The sequence below is a fragment of the Coccinella septempunctata genome, chromosome 4, assembly GCF_907165205.1.
Source record: "Coccinella septempunctata chromosome 4, icCocSept1.1, whole genome shotgun sequence".
Lineage (NCBI taxonomy): Eukaryota > Metazoa > Arthropoda > Insecta > Coleoptera > Coccinellidae > Coccinella > Coccinella septempunctata.
The window spans coordinates 7268143-7285011 of record NC_058192.1 but is presented as its reverse complement, the minus strand read 5'-3'; the positions used below and the strand labels follow the sequence as shown (position 1 = coordinate 7285011).

Genomic DNA, 16869 nt, shown 5'->3' with positions numbered 1-16869 from the left:
GATTTCTTGCAGCAGACCTACCTATCAGTTATCAGTGGACTTTTCTTATGAGAAAACGAAAATTTGCTAATCATGTAGAGGGAGTCCTTTGAGATTTTGCATTCTGTCATTCTACTACAGTGGAGCATTATTTATCTTATTTGAAAATATCAAAAGTTCTGGTAAATGTACGTGAATTATTATTTAGAAGGATACTTTTGTAATGGAAGGTATTATTTAAGGTAATTGTATAGATTCGAATCATGGATTCCCATAAAAATAAAACATTATTGATTCCAATTGCTAGGTGTTCATGCACTAGAGGTTATATAATAATAATAATTAATTTAGCGAATTACTCGGTGAATATGAAATCAAGCGTAAATTTATATCTTCATCTAGAATTCCATTGTCTTCATTAGTAATAATAGGTGATGGAAGGTTCTTTTGAGCCTATTCTGTCATTAGTAGAACATTCGAAACGAATATCAGCAAATTTTTGAATTCTTGTAATTTCAATAATTTCTGGTTATTACATTATCTTGAATGATTTACTCAGGTTTTCATGGTTACAATTCATTGATTACTTGAACTATATCTGACATTGTTACAATACTGAAAAATGATAAAACATATAACGCACACATTACTGAAAGCATAAAGCGTGGAGTAAAAGCGGAAATAATGCTTTTATGACATTTTTCTCCAATTGCTAACACTAAGATTAATCAGCTGGGAAAATAACAATAGTAACGGGCAATAAAGGATTTTTATTAATAAAGTATAATTCAACAACGATTGTCTGGATAATTTACAAAATGATTTCAGTCATCCTTCGTGGATTTGGAAGATAATAGCCCCAATTAGACTTTATTGTTAGGTAATATATGATTTGGAGTTTGCGATATGAACATGAATTGATAAAAAATTCGTCATATTTCGACAGTTAGGAAATATTAATTGGAGTTGGAGGAAATATTGCGTTGAACGCAAAAAAAGTGAAAGAAATATTTATTTAATAGCATATATGCCTAATAATATTAATATTTATGTTACAACACATATAAAGGTTCATCACATATTCACATATCATCGTTTTGAAATGTCTGATTATCTATTCCTCTCTGTTGTTCTATTTTTTCCAGCCGGTTACTTGGTTGTAAAGTTTCTGATTCCTTAGCCCAACTTTGAACTTCTCCAGAAGCGAATGTCCAATAGAACAAGCATCCGAATAAGTACACTGCCGCTGTCACGTAAAATACCACTTGCCATTCGCCTTTTGTCTGAAAATGTATTCAATAAAAGAAAATTAATCGCAAAAATTGGCTTGTTTTAAAAAAAACTCTTTCGGTTTTTCCTTCTCCGGTCATACTAAATTTTTTCTGTTTCATGAAAACTGTTAACTTACAGGAGTAGTCACAATATATCCTGATAGAATGGGGCTAACTATACCAGGTAGTGTCGCAAAACTATTTCCTATTCCCATCAACACACTAGCGTGGGTCGGTGCAATATCGAGATGATTCACACTGAAAACAGATTATTAAATAAATAATATTTTTACGGCAGCAAGTACACACAAAGTCTATAATTTTATTTTAAGGGATTTTCGTGTTGAAAGCAAAAAATAATGTACCTGAATCCAGCCCAGGCAAATGCTCCCAGTCCAACAGCCATAATCAAGCAGATCATAGAAACAGTAGCAGATGTGGCATATGCTGTTCCCATCATAAAAACTGTCTGAGAAATGAAAGCACCACAGTTGAACATTTTACGCACTTGAGTCACGTTAAACACTCCCTTCACTAGCAACCAATCGGCAAGTTGTCCAGAGAGTGGAAGCGTAATAGACATGGCTAAATAAGGGAGAGCTGCCATGGCTCCAGTCTTTGCCAGGTCAAAATCCAATATATCTACGACAAACATCATTGTAAAAACAACCTATTTTACAAAAGAAACCTGTAAACCTTTAAGATATTTTGGCAGCTGCGTCAATAGCGTATAAAAGCCCCAATTCTCGCTGAAGTGGGCGATCACTATGGACCAAACTGGCATGGATGTGAATATACTTTTCCATGGATATTTGATTCTTTTCTCGGCATTCTCTCCGAGAGATTCTGTTATGTATCTAAGTTCTGCATCAGTTATTAGTGGATCCTCAGAAGGTCTTTCTGAGATTAAGACTACCCAAAGCGAATACCAAAATATACCGACGATACCTGAAAAATATACATCACAAATTGCAAATGAATCATGGTCAGAATATAATTACCGAATACGTAAAAGATGCTGGGCCAACCAAACCATTTGGCTAAAAGGGCACAAGCTGGCATCGACACAACAGTTCCAGCATAGCTTCCAGTGAAGGCTATAGTTGCTAATCTGCTTCTCTCTAGAGGTGGAGCCCACTGAGACCAAACTGCATGAATGCATGGATACGTAACACCCTGAAACAATGACAAGTGGATAAATGAAAGACCTAAAAGCATGTAACTCTTCATTGTAGTTGTCATTTACCTCAAATACTCCCTCCAAAACTCTCAAGAGAATCAAAGATGTTACACCCATGTTTGCTGCTAAAGGAGTCGCTAGTGTTAACACTGCAGTCGCTGCAACTCCCACCCCGTAAAGTCTTTTACCTCCAATCCTCATTGCAAACCACCCTCCTATAAGTTGCGTTGTTATATATCCATAAAAGAAAGAACTCAATACATATCCTTGGACTGTTGAATCCCAATCGAATTCCCTAGTCTAGAAAGAACATCATGGAGTTACTATTTTATATTTCAATGTACATAATGATCCAGAAGCTTATTTGATACGTTATTCAAAACTTACATAAGAAATTGTTCCATTTTCAAGTACTAAAGTTTTATTTTCTGTCATAGCAACTATAGCGATGCTCAAGTTCACACGAAGAGCATAAATCATGAAAAATCCAAAAAATGCCATGGTAGCGACAACATATCTCCGTTTACGCCAGAATTTCCAACTTGAGGTTTCATCTTCATTACTGAAAATATTTATGGATAAGGTGAAATTTCGAAACATATTTTCTACTACGTATTCAGAAAAATTCGATTCATTAAACGCAATATTCTGCGTATTTTTTGGGGGACATTCCTTGTCCGAATTGACCTCCAATTCTGTTATCCAAAATACGAATCGTTGCCTTTTTTGGTTCAATTGACAATTTATTATTATATAGTATATAATATCAACAGTTCTCCCAAAGTATGTTTTTCTCCTCGCAAATATTTTGTATTTGATACGCGGTTTATATTATGGTGGATGCGCTTTGAATAAATACTGAAATTTCTTATTTCCTTCGGTTATTCAAGTGGTCATAGAGCCAATGAAAGCCCATCGGCTTCTCAAAAAGGTGACATATTTATTTTCCATTGGTTCCGACCAAGAAATGTTTAAAAAAAGTGTATTGTAAGATATTATCGCATGGCCAGAGTAGGTATGCCAGATAAAAGTAGAGAAAGTAATAATATTTTGTAAACAAGGAAGTATTATAGTTATTACAACAAATAATAAATTGCAATGTTCTTTGTTCGCCACTACAGAAAAGCATTTATCGACATACCCGTTTTGATTCATCCTGTTTCCCAAATTATCTTTTCTTTCACTCCTTTGGACCATATCGATTCAATTTCGAGGAAACTAGAACCATTATCGAAATTTCTATCGAAGGTTCTCTCGCTTCACACTACAATGCGGAATTGAGAGCATTCCGTTAGCTGAAATAACTTGACTTGGCTAGAACATTGCGATTGACTGATTAAGAACCAACAGTAAGGTAAGGCAAAATCCTTGCCGCTTTTACTTTCCCATACTGTCTTTCTGGGTTCTTAACATTGATAACTGGAATGGATGAAGAGGTGTGGAACTGTTGAGAATTGCAATAGCATGAGGTGCAATGTTAAGGCGAAATTTTATCGCTTCTCTTGATAAAGTCTGGTGAATATTATATCCTTCGTAATTCAATGTGCATTACCTGAGCATAACAATTTTCTTATCTAGGAAAGATCGGATGACTTATTCAATTGTTGCTGGAAACTCAAGCGACTGCTTTCATTTAAACCTGTAATCCAAAAATTGCAGGTATTTCCTTATCAGTTGTGCTTAGGCTCACACAAATCTGAAAAAATCAATAGAAAGTGTAAAACGATAAGTACACTCATATTCTGACCGGCTGAATAGATAAAGTCGAATAAAAAAATGTACAGTCTGATTGGCGATCAAACTGATCAATTTTTATAACTTGTGTAATTTTTACAAAAACAAATTCATTTCAAAATTCTCACTTGGTTCGAAAAATATTTGTTGCATTTTATGGTATCCCAGTCCCGTTGAACCCATGCAAATATTAAAGTGCCATCGATGAAACTTGATTTCTCACCCTAATCAAGCACTAGAATACCTTTTATTTTCGAACATATGGATAGGGCAGGAAATGGTATTTCCCGATGGAAATCTCTTTGACTTCACATCATCGACGCAAGTGCAGAGAGTATCATTTACGTTTAATAGGCATGATATAGCTTACTCACAACCGGGAAAATAATAATTTGTAGTAATATTTGTTTTTTATGAAAGATAGGAGGCTAAAAATAATTCTACAACAGAAAGTAAAATCTTTTACGATTACATTACTGTAACCCAATTTATAGACAAATAAATTACATAATGACTATAGTACAGCATGGAATATTATCTAAATAAAAAAAAATTCAATTATAAAAAACTGTCGGCTATTTTTGATAATGAATAAAATTGATCGGTCAGTATCGATAATTAAGATAATTAATATTTCATATTTTGGATTATTCTCAAGATATAGTCCGCCAGAAAATTATAGTTTTTTATTATCAGATAAAACTATCCGGATGTATACAGAAAAAATCCAACGGCACTATATATGTAGGAAGGTATATTTTTGTTGATTCATTTTCCAGTATTGTAAAGAAATTCCATTCTGAATAATTTTACTATTTTGAATGAATTCATTGCTTGTCGATATCATTCAATTTTTTCATTCATCTTCTTTTGTTCATTCATTTATTTATAACTCATTGATAAAAAAATTGACAGATGGCAATGCTCGTATTTTGTATTGTAGAAACATATTCTTGGTGAAATTACTGCCCAACATAAATTGTAAGCTTATATAGTGAAATGATTCTTCTGATTCATTTTGTTATCATCGCGATTATTTGTTTGGAAAGAAGAATGAATTCTGTTGAGTCTGAGCGTAGGTCATTTGTACCAGCGATGCGTCATTCATGTCATTCATTCATGAATACTCCAAGGACGGAAGTGTCAAAATAATCTAATCAACAAAGCGAGAAGATAAACCTCAATTTTATTCTAGTTTCTTTTCAGAGACAAAAGTTAATGTTGTCGGTATTAAATAATTCACTTTTTCCTTGGGATGGCATACGTTAACGTGAGAGACTGGAATGTGGACCAAGTGACTGATTGGCTCAAAGGTATTTTTTATTTTGAAACTGAGACAGGTTCCAACAAGTTGAGACAGGAATTTGAAGATTTTCCTCCGAATGTTTTATCTCTTATTGGATCCACTCAATTATCATCTGAATTTTGTTTAAAGATATATTCCATTGTTTTTAGATTTCCACTCCCTTTTTTTCTCTCAGTAAAATTCCTAATACTGAATCATTAAAACGGACATATACTGAAATTTTTTCATTTTAGGGTTGGATAGCGCTGTGTCTCATTATACAACATCTTTCTTGAATAATGGAGTTACAGGAGGGCAGTTACTCAATCTCCGAGCTGATGATCTTGAACACTTGGGTGTTAAGATTCTTGGGCATCAGGAAATAATTCTCGAGGCTGTCGAGCATTTGAGGCATTTCGTAAGTTCTTGATTAGATTTGAATTATCTTAAGTTCAATTAAATTTTTTAACATTGTAGCACTATGAGTTAGATAAGGAAAATTTACAAACCTTAGCCTTAAAGTTATCAAGCGCAGCAAATTCATTGTATAGAGAATTGTTGACGGTGGAAGATGATTGTAGACCTTTCAAATCACAGACTTTATCGGATGTCCATAACATCATATCTGCTATCAAACCTCTGGTCTTTTGGCTTGATAGGTGAGTGAAAACTATACATTTCTCATGTTTCTCTACATCACTAGAAATATTTATCCATAACCATATCCAAGAGGAATAACATGATTGTGACAAATTCAATGAGAGCTAATTTTTAGGGCTCCATTTGCTGGGGATAAGGATTATATGGATTGTAAAACACAAATGCTACAGTTGGCATTTGAAATGGCAACAAATGCGCATAGAGATATATTTTCAGAACAACCTGTAGTCACAATACGAAGAATTTGTGAAAAATTAACTAAAATGGCAGATCATATTATCCAAGTGAGTAGGCAATCACTTCATTTCAACCACTTCTCTCCAATTTGTATTCTTCCATACTCAATTGATGTTTTACAGGACATATCTGATCCTATGATATTACAACCAGCTTCATTAGATTTGGCTACTTTGAAAAAGAAAGAACAAGAGTTGGGGTTTTTCATCTTACCTAGCAATCATGCAATTCATCAGATTGCAGATATCAAATTTGGTTCGCCTGCTCATAGCAGTTCCAAAATTGAAGAAGGGGATGAAATTGTACAGGTAAATAAATTTTTGGCATCTTTTTAATATGAGGGGAATTTTTCTAGAATACTTAAACCTATTTTTCTAGGTGAATTATATGACTGTAGTTGGTTGGCAAAGAAAAAACGTAATGTTTCTTCTGCAAGAATCACCGCCAGAAATTGTTCTCACTTTGAAGAAGAGGCCAAGGCACACCAAAGTATATGGACAAATATACATGAAACCTTACAGATTACCCAGCAAGAAGCGGGGTCAGCCTTATTCAAGATGGAATGAAAGCCTTCCATCACCAGTTCTGCTGCCTATCCCAGATCTGCGTCCCCTGAGAATTGAAAAGTAAAATCTTTCATTTAAAAGGAGATCATTCAATAATTTTATGTTTTTTCTAGAATAACCCCAGTTGATGATCCAGTAGACTCGGGAAATGAAATTAGTGAAAGCTACAGTGACACTGAATCACCTCCAGATAGCATAATAGACAGTGGAACAAGATTATATCCCATAAAACCTATTTCCAATTTGCAGAGAAGGAATACTTTCAATGGAGGAACAAGTACTAGTATGCTCAAATCTTTTTCTATTGAACAGGTAAGGTTAGACTTCATAATTATTGTATATCTATGTTAACAAATAATTCCTACATATTTTAATATTATTCATTGTGACATTCTTTTTTTAGTGTCGGGAAATGTTGAAAAACCAAGCTGCAACTCCTACTGCTAGCTCGAATCACATCAATAATTCTAACTTCGAAGAAGATTCAAAATGTCTTCGTGATAAAAGTGCTTCCTGTAGTGTCGGTCTAGAATTGAGTCCTCGTCCAACAACCGTTATCGGTTTATCTTCCAAGAAATCGTCTTTCAAAAAACTGAAGTGTTCCAAAAAAGTCAATTTCGATGATGAAAGAGTTGAGTTAAGCTCATCGAAAACTTTGAAGCCGCCAGATAGTAATTTGAATGAAGAGAAAAGTTTGAGTTTGAATAGTCTGAGCGGGGTTACAGAAGCTAACGTAGATTTCATCGATGAAGGTAGAGAATTGACGGATAGGTCTAGTATGACTTCTGGTTGGCAAAAGGAAATTGTCGAGGAATTGATTGAATCCATAAAATCGAAGCCAAATAAGTTAGCGCCCCCTCCTCCCCCGCCACTGCCACAGGAAGAGCTGCCTTTGAAAAATGATGAAGAGAAAAATATTGCAGAAAAACCCCAATCTTTGAAGGACAGTGTTCTGAGTGAAGTGAGTTCAAACTCCTTTTTTGTGGAATTATTTACTTAATGATTTATTATTCCAGGTGAAAGTGAATGTACATGATATCATCAAGAAATTGGACAAACAATCGGCACAAGTATCCAATAATTTTAGTCAAAATAAACCTAAAGTTTTGCCTAGAACCCAAGTTAAAAAAATATCTGACAGTTTCTCCAGAAACGACAAAAAACCAGTTGTACCCCCTAGAAGCATTACGACAGTAATTACAACCACGAAACTCAGGGGAAGACTTGATAAGAGCCACAGCACTCCAGCATATGATACATCAGAAGAAATAAAACCTTGTGAAGGACTGCAAAAAAGTGCGGAAAAACGTGAAAAAATCATCTCAGGTGCGTTTGATCTAATTTTAATTTCTATATAAGTATGTAATTCTGCTGTATGTGTGTTTGTCAATTCAATTCTTCTACATTTTATCCTGTTTTCTTTTTGTTTCCAGACAATGAAGAAAAAAATATAACCATTAGAAAAGAAATTGAGACAGTTGTAGAGGCAGTGAAGCTTTGTGAGAGTGAAACTATAAAGGAAGTAGAAATGACAAGTGAAATAACAAGAAGCTATGAAAAGACTGAAAAGATAAAAATAACCGAGGTGAAGACAATTAGGAGGAGTTCTTCGAGAGAAATGCTAAATGATGGGTGTGGTACTATTAAGAATGACAGTTTAACCAAATTGGAGATAGGCATACCCTGTGTTGATGCTCCTACGTACTCCTTAGATTCTAGATCAAATACAGTGAGTGACGATGATAAATCAGCCTTGGATACTTCGGAAAATGAGAAACCAGCTTATGTGCCGATACAAGAACAAGAGATTGTACCTCCAAAACCACCACCAAGGTAGCTTCTTGTATAATTATTTTTATTTTTAATATTACGATTTTATTCTTACAGAACATTCGGCATTGTTGACATGAATAAACCTGCCTATCCAGCAGACTCCCCAAAACCAATCAATCTCCTAGAACTGACAAAACCATCACAACCATCCGTAAACACACCACCCCGTGCACCGCCCAGAGTTTTTGAATTTCCCGATTCAAAATTGCAGAATTTGCCGCATCAATACATGACTATTACAGAAAATGGTTCCTTCAGAAATGACACTAAATTTTCCGAGGAAAAATTGGGAAAACAATTCGAACCAAAATCTGTATCTACGCCTGTCAATAAAGCGAAAATGGATTTTCCTGATCATGAGCCTCCATCTTATAAGAACAGTTCAATGTTGGAAATAAATAAGAACGAGAAAGTATCTCCGACAAATTCCATGATCCGTGCTATGATTTATTCAAAAACCAAGCCGAAGAGGAAAAATCTTATTGCAAGTAAGATTTGAGTTTTTTTTTATTTAACAATGTGTCATTTTTTTATTTTATTGATTTTTCAGAGAGAAGAAAAGTCACAGTGAATGATTTAAGTCCTCCAGATATTCAAGGTTGGTTATATCAGAGACTACGTTTGAAGCAAACGCAGCATGTCAGTTGGGAGAGGAGATGGTTCGTTTTGTTGGGAAACTGTCTTTACGGTTACAAATCCAAAGAGGATCCAAGGGCAGCATGTTTGATTTTCCTGTCAGGATTCACAGTTGCTGTAGCTAGTGAGGTATACATTCTTAATTAAACATACAACTAATTCCACTTACACCTACCCTATGAAACCCATTTGATTTTGTGAAGCGTCAAATATACTTTTTCTTCCAGGTCAAATCAAGATCGAACGCATTTAAAGTTTACCATACTGGTACAGTGTTCTATTTTTCCGCTGAAGACCACGAGACCCTCCAATGCTGGATAGATTTGATTACTTCGGCTACATTATTAGCTGACAATTCCAAAACGAACGATGGGACCCTTTTTTCAGAGACGGACGATTCTGACACCGAAAAATCTAGAAATTCCGAAAAGCAGAACGATTCCCTGAAAAAATTCGGTTCCCTCAAGAAATTCTCCTCGAAAAAAAGCTCCAGTGCGAGCCAGGACGGTAGCACAAGTTTGGATAGGAAATGGTTCTTCAACAAGTCGAGTAGTCAATCTAAAAATGCGCTTCCTGTACCAACTGCGCAGTTCAGATCTTACAGAAAGATCAGAACTAGCGAGACGCACACCGAAAGCGTCACTACCGGAAATTTCACTTCGCACGTGCCATTTTTTGTTCCTTCCATGGAGAAACAACATATGAAAAATATTAGTGTACCAAATCTTTCCGTGGATCCTGCGCCAACTATAGCTTTAACTGAAAACATCAGTAAATTACCAATGGTGAGTGATGTAGATTTTCAAGACATTTCTATACAGATGTTCCGAAATCAAAAATTTGGTCAGACAAGAATTTTTAATTTCCGAACCGTTAATCTTTGGTCCTAACTGATTCTGATTGATTTATTCTAGAAAAGCAAACCTACAAATTATATTCATGCCAGCAATCCTAGTTTGTGCAATACTCATGACTTAATAGTACCACAAACAACCACTAAAAAATCATACAAGCCATGCATTGATAATTTGGCTGGATTCGTTACTCTAGAGGAATTGATGATAAGACAAACAGAAGAAAGGAAAAAAAATCCTCACGCAGCCTTCGAAGATCCCGCTCCTATCAATCTGAATTTGATAAAACCTGATGTCGTTTATGGTGAGGATTTGAATAGAGTTAGCTGAACTTGATTTAATATAATTTATTATAGGTGAAGTGCCTATCCGTCCTAAAGAGAAGAAAGAAAAGGAAGATAAGGAAGTCAAAGTGGAACAAAATAAAGTATCACACAAAAAGTGGAATAAGTCTGATAAATCAAGTAGTTCAAATGTATATTATCCCAAAAATTTAGAAGAGAGCCCAGAATCAAGTAGCGAATCAAGCAGTTCCTGTTTTGGGAAAAGATTGGGTTCTTTGAAGAAAAATCAAAAGAGTAATATCGAATACGATAGCAAGACTGCCACATATCCTAAAACAGCAAAAGGTTTTGACAAGAAGATGAATAGTTCCCTACCTAGAATGCATAGGTTGCCAGAAAAATATAGGGAAGATGATGCTGGTATTCAGTATTTTTCAGATAGGAATTTAGCTTCGTCAAAGTTTGGTGAAAGATCTTATGAAATGATTTATTGCCCCGAAACAATCACAGAAACGGTACAGTTCGCTCAAAATCGTTCACTTGGAAGTAAGTATCGCTGCCTTTCATATTGTTACAGATTTTAAAAACAAGAATATCATTTCAGATGCCGAAAATTCCAAAAAGAACAAGATCAAGAAACAACACAGTTTTTCGTCGTCCGATAAAAAAGTGAAGTCGGAAAAATCGCTGTTTTTCGATACGCCCAAATATCACAAAATATCCGATTCTTCCACGAGTAAGATCAAGTTGAAGTCCGCCATGCAGTACACCCCTATGTCTCTGCCCTTGACTCAGGATCCAAAATCTCGGCCGAAATTCGCTTTCGAACTGAATCTCGACGAAAAGTCGAGCAAGCCGTCTGGGAAGCTGAAGCAGATTTTCGGGAAACAGGGCGATCAGAAGAAGGAAAAGACGTTTCTGGGTTCTCCCAAGTTGCACAGGGCGATTTTCAAGAAGGGCAACACTTCGAACGCCCTCGACTCTACGTGGCCAATAGCTACACAGGTAGGTTGAGAAAAGTTGATTTTTCCATGATTGAATCGTAAAGGGATCACAATTTAATGAAAAAAAAAATTATGAGATGTAGCAATCCGAACAGAGAACGATAATAGGTTCAACCATCAAATCATCTTACCGAATAGCTTCTCAGAGCAGTTTTGTCATTCGGTATTTCTTTTAGCAGATCATTCTCCAAGACGCTTCCTATCTTATGTCGAACTTACCACCAGTGGCGTCCGAGCCTGCTTTACCACCACCTCTACCCGCCGCACCACATCCTGATTACCCAGGATTAGAATATCCACCAGTATTCGAGCCAGAAACGTATTCTTTGGCCGATCCTCAAAGTAGCCTGTCAATTTTGAGGAAACAGGGGAAAGGAAACAATTGATCCCCCTCTCTAAGACATGTGGCAATAATGTTTGTATACTCTATTATACGGAAGTGTATAATTTATGGAAAAATGGAATGATAAGAATCTGTGATCTAGAGGTGCTTATTCTCACAATTCTCATAATCACATTTAATACATTAAGAGAATACCAAAATAATTACTAACATGATCATTAGAATAGTATACGTTTCAATTTGGAAGCTGTGATGATAAATGAATCGTTATCAATATTTTCAGAATTGAAATATGTGAAGAATTTGATTGGACAACTCTGTTGAACTTGTGGAATAATCAAAAGTAGATAAATATCACGATATGTGATTTTTGTTGAATAGTGTATTTGAAATCTTTATTATTCGAAAAACTTAGGAATTTTTGAAAATGAATTATGTACTTCTTATAATGTGTCAATTATTATTCTTGCTCTTTATGAACTTGCCAAATAGTAGAAAGTATTCTATTTTTCTAGATATTCCGGTTGCAATATGCTGTATTTAGTACTCCAAAAGTCTCCTTACTAGTTTGTATATTATTTTATTCCTTCAAAATGTTATTTTGACTTTGTTGAATAAACATTATATTTATTACTCTTTGTTTTTTCTTTTGGACCTAAATATTCATATTATCCTGATTCTCCATAGAAACCGAAGTACCCCTCAGATAAAATATCGCTGAAATTATGTCTAAATTTCGCCATTTATAACTGGTGATCAGCTGGATTTGTTTTGAAAAATTCTCAAAGGAAACTATTGTTCTTAATAGGCAAGCTTTATTAGATATTGATAACCGACATAAATATGATTCATCATTTTCTCAAAGGATGAAATCCTGTGAGCCACGTCTTCGAGGAGCGGAAATGGAGAGTACATATTATAACGGAGCTTTTTAACCCCATTTGTCTCCTTCTGTTCTGTTAATTCCTTCGTAGAATTAATGTAGGTATAAATGAAAAAGGAAGGCTTCTCCCCTATGGTGTATATTTTGTGGAATTTTCCAACCTCCATGCTTTTTCTTTCACCTTTGTTCAAGACCTTCACTTCTTCAGACTCTTGGCTTTCAAACAAAACGGTTCCTTCAAGGATTTCGAGAGATACATTCCTCAATTCAGGACTCACATAATTTTCTAGACTCATATCTGTGACGAAATTAGAGTTAGGAATTTATTGTTCATTCCTAAGCTTAAAGAACTCACCAGGAAAATCGCTGATGAATACCACATCTGAGGAATTCGACCACGAGTACACATGCTCTGATAGTTTCGATATTTTTTCTCGAAATCCGCTATATTCTGATAGGAGCGGCAGTAACCATTCCACGTTGTTAAAAACTGACCAATTGGCTTTCAAAAGGTCATAATTTGGGTCGAACATTCGCTGTTGAATTCTGCCGTTCATTGAACACCAAACGTCGATGTATACAGAGATATTTTTGGAGATTTCTGGATTATGGGCTGAAATAACATAAAATGTAACAACTTTTTTTTCCTTGAGTAATTTAATAGATGAAACTGCATATCTTCTTGATAAACTGAAATGTTAGAAGAAGGAAATCAAGACTTTTCTCAATAAATAGAATAAACTGATAAAAAGCCCAGTTTCAAACGAAAAATTCGAATTGATAAAAGAATTTATTTTACCGGCTAAATTTTTCTTGACGCACTGGGCGTATTGTACGCACATATCTGCATGCTTGTTCCACCTGTCATTCAGAGTCCATGCTGAAGAATCCAAAAAGTATTCTTGTCCTGAAACATTGTCCACAACCTTGACTACCACTAGGTTAGTATCCCAACCATGTACCATCATGTCCCAGGAATATCCATAAAGTCCATTCGTCCAGTTGTTATAACCCTGTCAAAAATACAAGAACATACGAATTTGTAATAAAATGAAAAAATTCACAATTATAAATATCTTTAGCTTGATAATTTGGCTTTATTTTTATGGAGCTTTGGGAATAGGATGTAGTCTACCCTTGTAAGCCTATCAACAATCCTCCACTAATTATATATAACTCATATTCTTCCAAAAAACTCACCTTTGTTATGGAATGAGAAAAGGGCAGAAATGTTTGCAGTGCACAATGCGTTAATAACAATGAAACCGCCAATCTACGCTTCCAGTTAATACGTATTCTCTCATCAGAGCAATCCCTGGAACAAACATTCTTCTTTTGTTCCTCATAAGCCTTTCGTCCAGTTATGACTGCCCTTAATTTTTCTGGCCAATCTTCTTCACAAAACAGGGGTAATGTAGCTAAACAAACATATGGAAACAACCCTAGAATCGAAAGTATTACTTTTAAGTTTCCACGTTTCTTAAATTTTATCCTACCAATGCTGAACATTCTTGAGTTCATCAGATGAAAGAGGGAGCACAAGAATATTCCAACAGGTCTTGTGAATTCGAGCAAAATCAAGAAACCAATTGTCAAGTCGAATATACATCCAATCCAATGGATAACGAGATAGTCAACTTGTTCGGGCGTTAGAAAAAGTCTGCAAGGAATGGGGAATATATTATTCCTAAATTGATCTTATTGCGAAATAGTATGAAATGAATTTTTGTTCTGCCTGGTTTCTATGAAAAGTTCTAGTGCTTTCGAAAAGTTCGATTTGCGTCACAAATTTCGAAAATTTGAAAACTTACTTAAAACAGGATATCATGAGTTGATTAGAAATATGTCTATTTCAATGTCCAAATTACCTGAAAGGAATGAACACCCAGTGATTTCCCATGTTGTTCATGGCATAGCCTTCTAGCCATTCCCAGTTACTCTTCTTTATCCCTGCCAAAAAGTACAACATGAAGAACTGAAATTTCAATATGAAATAGTTCCAGTTCGGCACAGGTTTATTTCGGATTCTTTTATCAAACAAGCCATCCAAAGAGCTGGAAACCAGATTGAAATATTTCATATAAGATTTTTCGGAGTCCATATGAGACATTTTGAAAATAATATTCTCGGACTCAAATAGATTGGTGATACACCAGTTTCAGTTGGATTCATCATTAAACACAAACATTATTTATCTAAATAATATGAGAAAAAATCTTTCAAACATTTCCATGAAATTTGAAAACAAGAAAATGATATTTCATGAAATGAAGAATGAAGAATTACCTTCGTGCACGTCGAGTAATGAACGAAATATGTAACTTTTGAAACATCAATTAAGAGAAAAATAGTACCAGTAATGATTTGCCGATGATCCAAGTAGTAATATGGTAAGCAATCCATAAAGATAGGTGTGATTGTTCCAGAATGATTTATCCAGCAAAAATATGTACCAGTAAGGAACAGCGAACATAAGTACAGATAAACGGAATTGTAGCCCTAACGTTATTCCAATAGTACCTGAAATATTTATTAAATGAGTAAGTCAACATCATATCAAGGAAGTAAATTGGAATGGAAGGGTTGAATTTATAGATGATCATCAGCTTCTATATTTAAAGTTAACAACGACATTTTTACTCACCCAACCACATGATTCCATATAAGATAGACATATATTCGTAATTTAGAGGTTTTATGAAATCCATTAATGGAAAATGACAAATCTGAGGGTTTCCATATCTGATTGATATATCGGCTCCACCTCTTTCTTCTGGTAGATCCAGCATCATTAGCAACCCTTAAAACGTACGAAATTTTCATTTTCATCATCATTCTTAACTTCAGAATATCCGCAAATGGACTTATTAAAGAAAAAAATTATACATTGAAAATTACTACTCGAAAAGTGGAAAGGTGTACTTTTAGTATATAGAAAATGATTCAAAATTAGCAACTCGAAAAAAGATTGGTTGGGGTTAACGAAAAACTTCACGAATTTTCGTCATTCGATCAGCTATTTCTGAAATACCCCATTTTCCACACTGAATTAATAAAATTCATTTTCAGTGTTTAATAAATAGTCTTTTTCTGTTGTATTTCGACAAAAATTCGAGTTTGTTATAGGAAATAAGACAGAATTGAACATTTTCTCTTACCAAACATAATCCGAATCACTCCCAAACTAGAAGGATGTTTCGGCAAATACATGAAAGAAACCAGATCGTCAAATGTATAAAATTTTCCGAACATTTTCCGGAGAAAGCTGCTTGAATTATTGGTTTTCATTATACACCCAAAATTTCACCGAAATATAATAGACTAGAACAAGAAACACGAGAGAAATCTATCTTAGCGGTGCATATTCTAATCTCTAGAACGGCTCACTTCTGTTACCAGACATCATTAAACAATTAAGATTTATCTCTAGTTCACTATTCGAATTTAACCTCTGACATTCGTTCGGTAGAATCGGAGCACAGCGCGACAACCTGTGGATCACAACAAACAAGACGTTTTCTGGAAGATTGAGTTTTATGGCAAGAATTTACGTCGGAGATGTGTAAATTCGTATCCATAACAACCACGGTCATCCCCAGACTTGAGATGTCTCCTCATTATTGTTCTTTATTACCTTACCAATCAATAGGAGTATCAGGAATACTTTTTCAGGTAACCAAGGAAATAGTCGCATTCTTCGTTATGTCTGGAGATGCAAAGACGTTCAAAATCAATGTGAATAAAAAACTTTTTAATTTTCAGTGAAGATTTTCAACTCTGAGTTTTCGGATTCGAAGAAACATGCTACATTTTGAAGATTTGAGAATAACGATAGAATGTGGCCTAACCTTTGTCAATTTATCTAGATCTAGAATCGAACACCTTTTTTGAGATGATCCAATTGCCTCCTAGGTGAAGCATACACCAGGTCACATATATTCACCAAAGTCTGTGGAAATGGCCTTAATGGCTTATCGAGTGGAAGAAATTCATCTTCATTGGATCTAATTCTTGAAACTGATCCTTATATTCAGTATCAAATCACCTACAATGAAGAATTTCGATTGTAGTCGAATGGTGCGTGATAAATGAGAAAGGCGCAGTAGCCATTCGAACAACT

At 34.9% G+C, this 16869-nt stretch overlaps 3 protein-coding genes across 5 annotated transcripts; 1 reads left to right on the top strand and 2 right to left on the bottom strand.

Moving 5' to 3' along the window:
• Nucleotides 1-973: 973 nt before the first annotated feature.
• LOC123311588 (sialin-like) lies at nt 974-4489 on the bottom strand. 2 transcript variants are annotated; one of them, XM_044895634.1, is made up of 9 exons: nt 4293-4489; nt 3983-4126; nt 2818-2992; nt 2497-2730; nt 2252-2426; nt 1947-2198; nt 1616-1892; nt 1388-1508; nt 974-1262 (listed from the first exon to the last, which is right to left on the bottom strand). In XM_044895634.1, the coding sequence occupies exons 2-9, from the start codon at nt 3988-3990 to the stop codon at nt 1062-1064; spliced, it is 1443 nt and encodes a 480-aa protein (XP_044751569.1). In that variant the 5' UTR covers nt 3991-4126; nt 4293-4489; the 3' UTR covers nt 974-1061. The 2 variants fall into 2 exon arrangements, with proteins under 2 accessions (XP_044751569.1, XP_044751567.1); XM_044895632.1 differs by lacking the exons at nt 3983-4126; nt 4293-4489 and adding an exon at nt 3572-3965.
• Nucleotides 4490-5296: 807 nt separating this feature from the next.
• LOC123310821 lies at nt 5297-12499 on the top strand. Of its 2 annotated transcripts, none has more exons than XM_044894492.1 (17): nt 5297-5477; nt 5704-5867; nt 5927-6108; nt 6225-6393; nt 6469-6654; nt 6725-6972; nt 7026-7224; nt 7316-7873; nt 7929-8238; nt 8346-8745; nt 8800-9233; nt 9296-9510; nt 9609-10166; nt 10296-10539; nt 10592-11065; nt 11124-11524; nt 11703-12499. In XM_044894492.1, exons 1-17 carry the CDS (start codon nt 5420-5422, stop codon nt 11907-11909), a joined length of 5007 nt encoding a protein of 1668 aa, XP_044750427.1. In that variant the 5' UTR covers nt 5297-5419; the 3' UTR covers nt 11910-12499. The 2 variants fall into 2 exon arrangements, with proteins under 2 accessions (XP_044750427.1, XP_044750426.1); XM_044894491.1 differs by having other exon boundaries at nt 11700-12499.
• A 165-nt stretch (nt 12500-12664) lies between these two features.
• Nucleotides 12665-16165, bottom strand: LOC123310822 (vitamin K-dependent gamma-carboxylase). Its single transcript, XM_044894494.1, has 9 exons — nt 15908-16165; nt 15394-15549; nt 15104-15269; nt 14618-14803; nt 14246-14409; nt 13950-14191; nt 13549-13762; nt 13105-13362; nt 12665-13047 (listed from the first exon to the last, which is right to left on the bottom strand). The coding sequence occupies exons 1-9, from the start codon at nt 16035-16037 to the stop codon at nt 12668-12670; spliced, it is 1896 nt and encodes a 631-aa protein (XP_044750429.1). The 5' UTR covers nt 16038-16165; the 3' UTR covers nt 12665-12667.
• Between the last annotated feature and the right edge of the window lie 704 nt (nt 16166-16869).

What these genes read in the sequence shown, in the direction of transcription:
- LOC123311588 (XM_044895632.1), bottom strand. Translation starts at nt 3,627, where the DNA reads ATGGTCCAAAGGAGTGAAAGAAAAGATAATTTGGGAAACAGGATGAAT. An exon ending in AACAGGATGAATCAAAACGG is followed by an intron (nt 2,993 to 3,571) that starts GTATGTCGATAA and finishes AAATATTTTCAG; the next exon opens with TAATGAAGATGAAACCTCAA. An exon ending in GATATATTGTGACTACTCCT is followed by an intron (nt 1,263 to 1,387) that starts GTAAGTTAACAG and finishes ATACATTTTCAG; the next exon opens with ACAAAAGGCGAATGGCAAGT.
- LOC123310821 (XM_044894491.1), top strand. Translation starts at nt 5,420, where the DNA reads ATGGCATACGTTAACGTGAGAGACTGGAATGTGGACCAAGTGACTGAT. An exon ending in ACGTGAAAAAATCATCTCAG is followed by an intron (nt 8,239 to 8,345) that starts GTGCGTTTGATC and finishes TTTTGTTTCCAG; the next exon opens with ACAATGAAGAAAAAAATATA. An exon ending in GAGGAAAAATCTTATTGCAA is followed by an intron (nt 9,234 to 9,295) that starts GTAAGATTTGAG and finishes TTGATTTTTCAG; the next exon opens with AGAGAAGAAAAGTCACAGTG.
- LOC123310822 (XM_044894494.1), bottom strand. Translation starts at nt 16,037, where the DNA reads ATGAAAACCAATAATTCAAGCAGCTTTCTCCGGAAAATGTTCGGAAAA. An exon ending in TCATCGGCAAATCATTACTG is followed by an intron (nt 14,804 to 15,103) that starts GTACTATTTTTC and finishes TCTGGTTTCCAG; the next exon opens with CTCTTTGGATGGCTTGTTTG. An exon ending in TGGGTGTTCATTCCTTTCAG is followed by an intron (nt 14,410 to 14,617) that starts GTAATTTGGACA and finishes CATTCCTTGCAG; the next exon opens with ACTTTTTCTAACGCCCGAAC.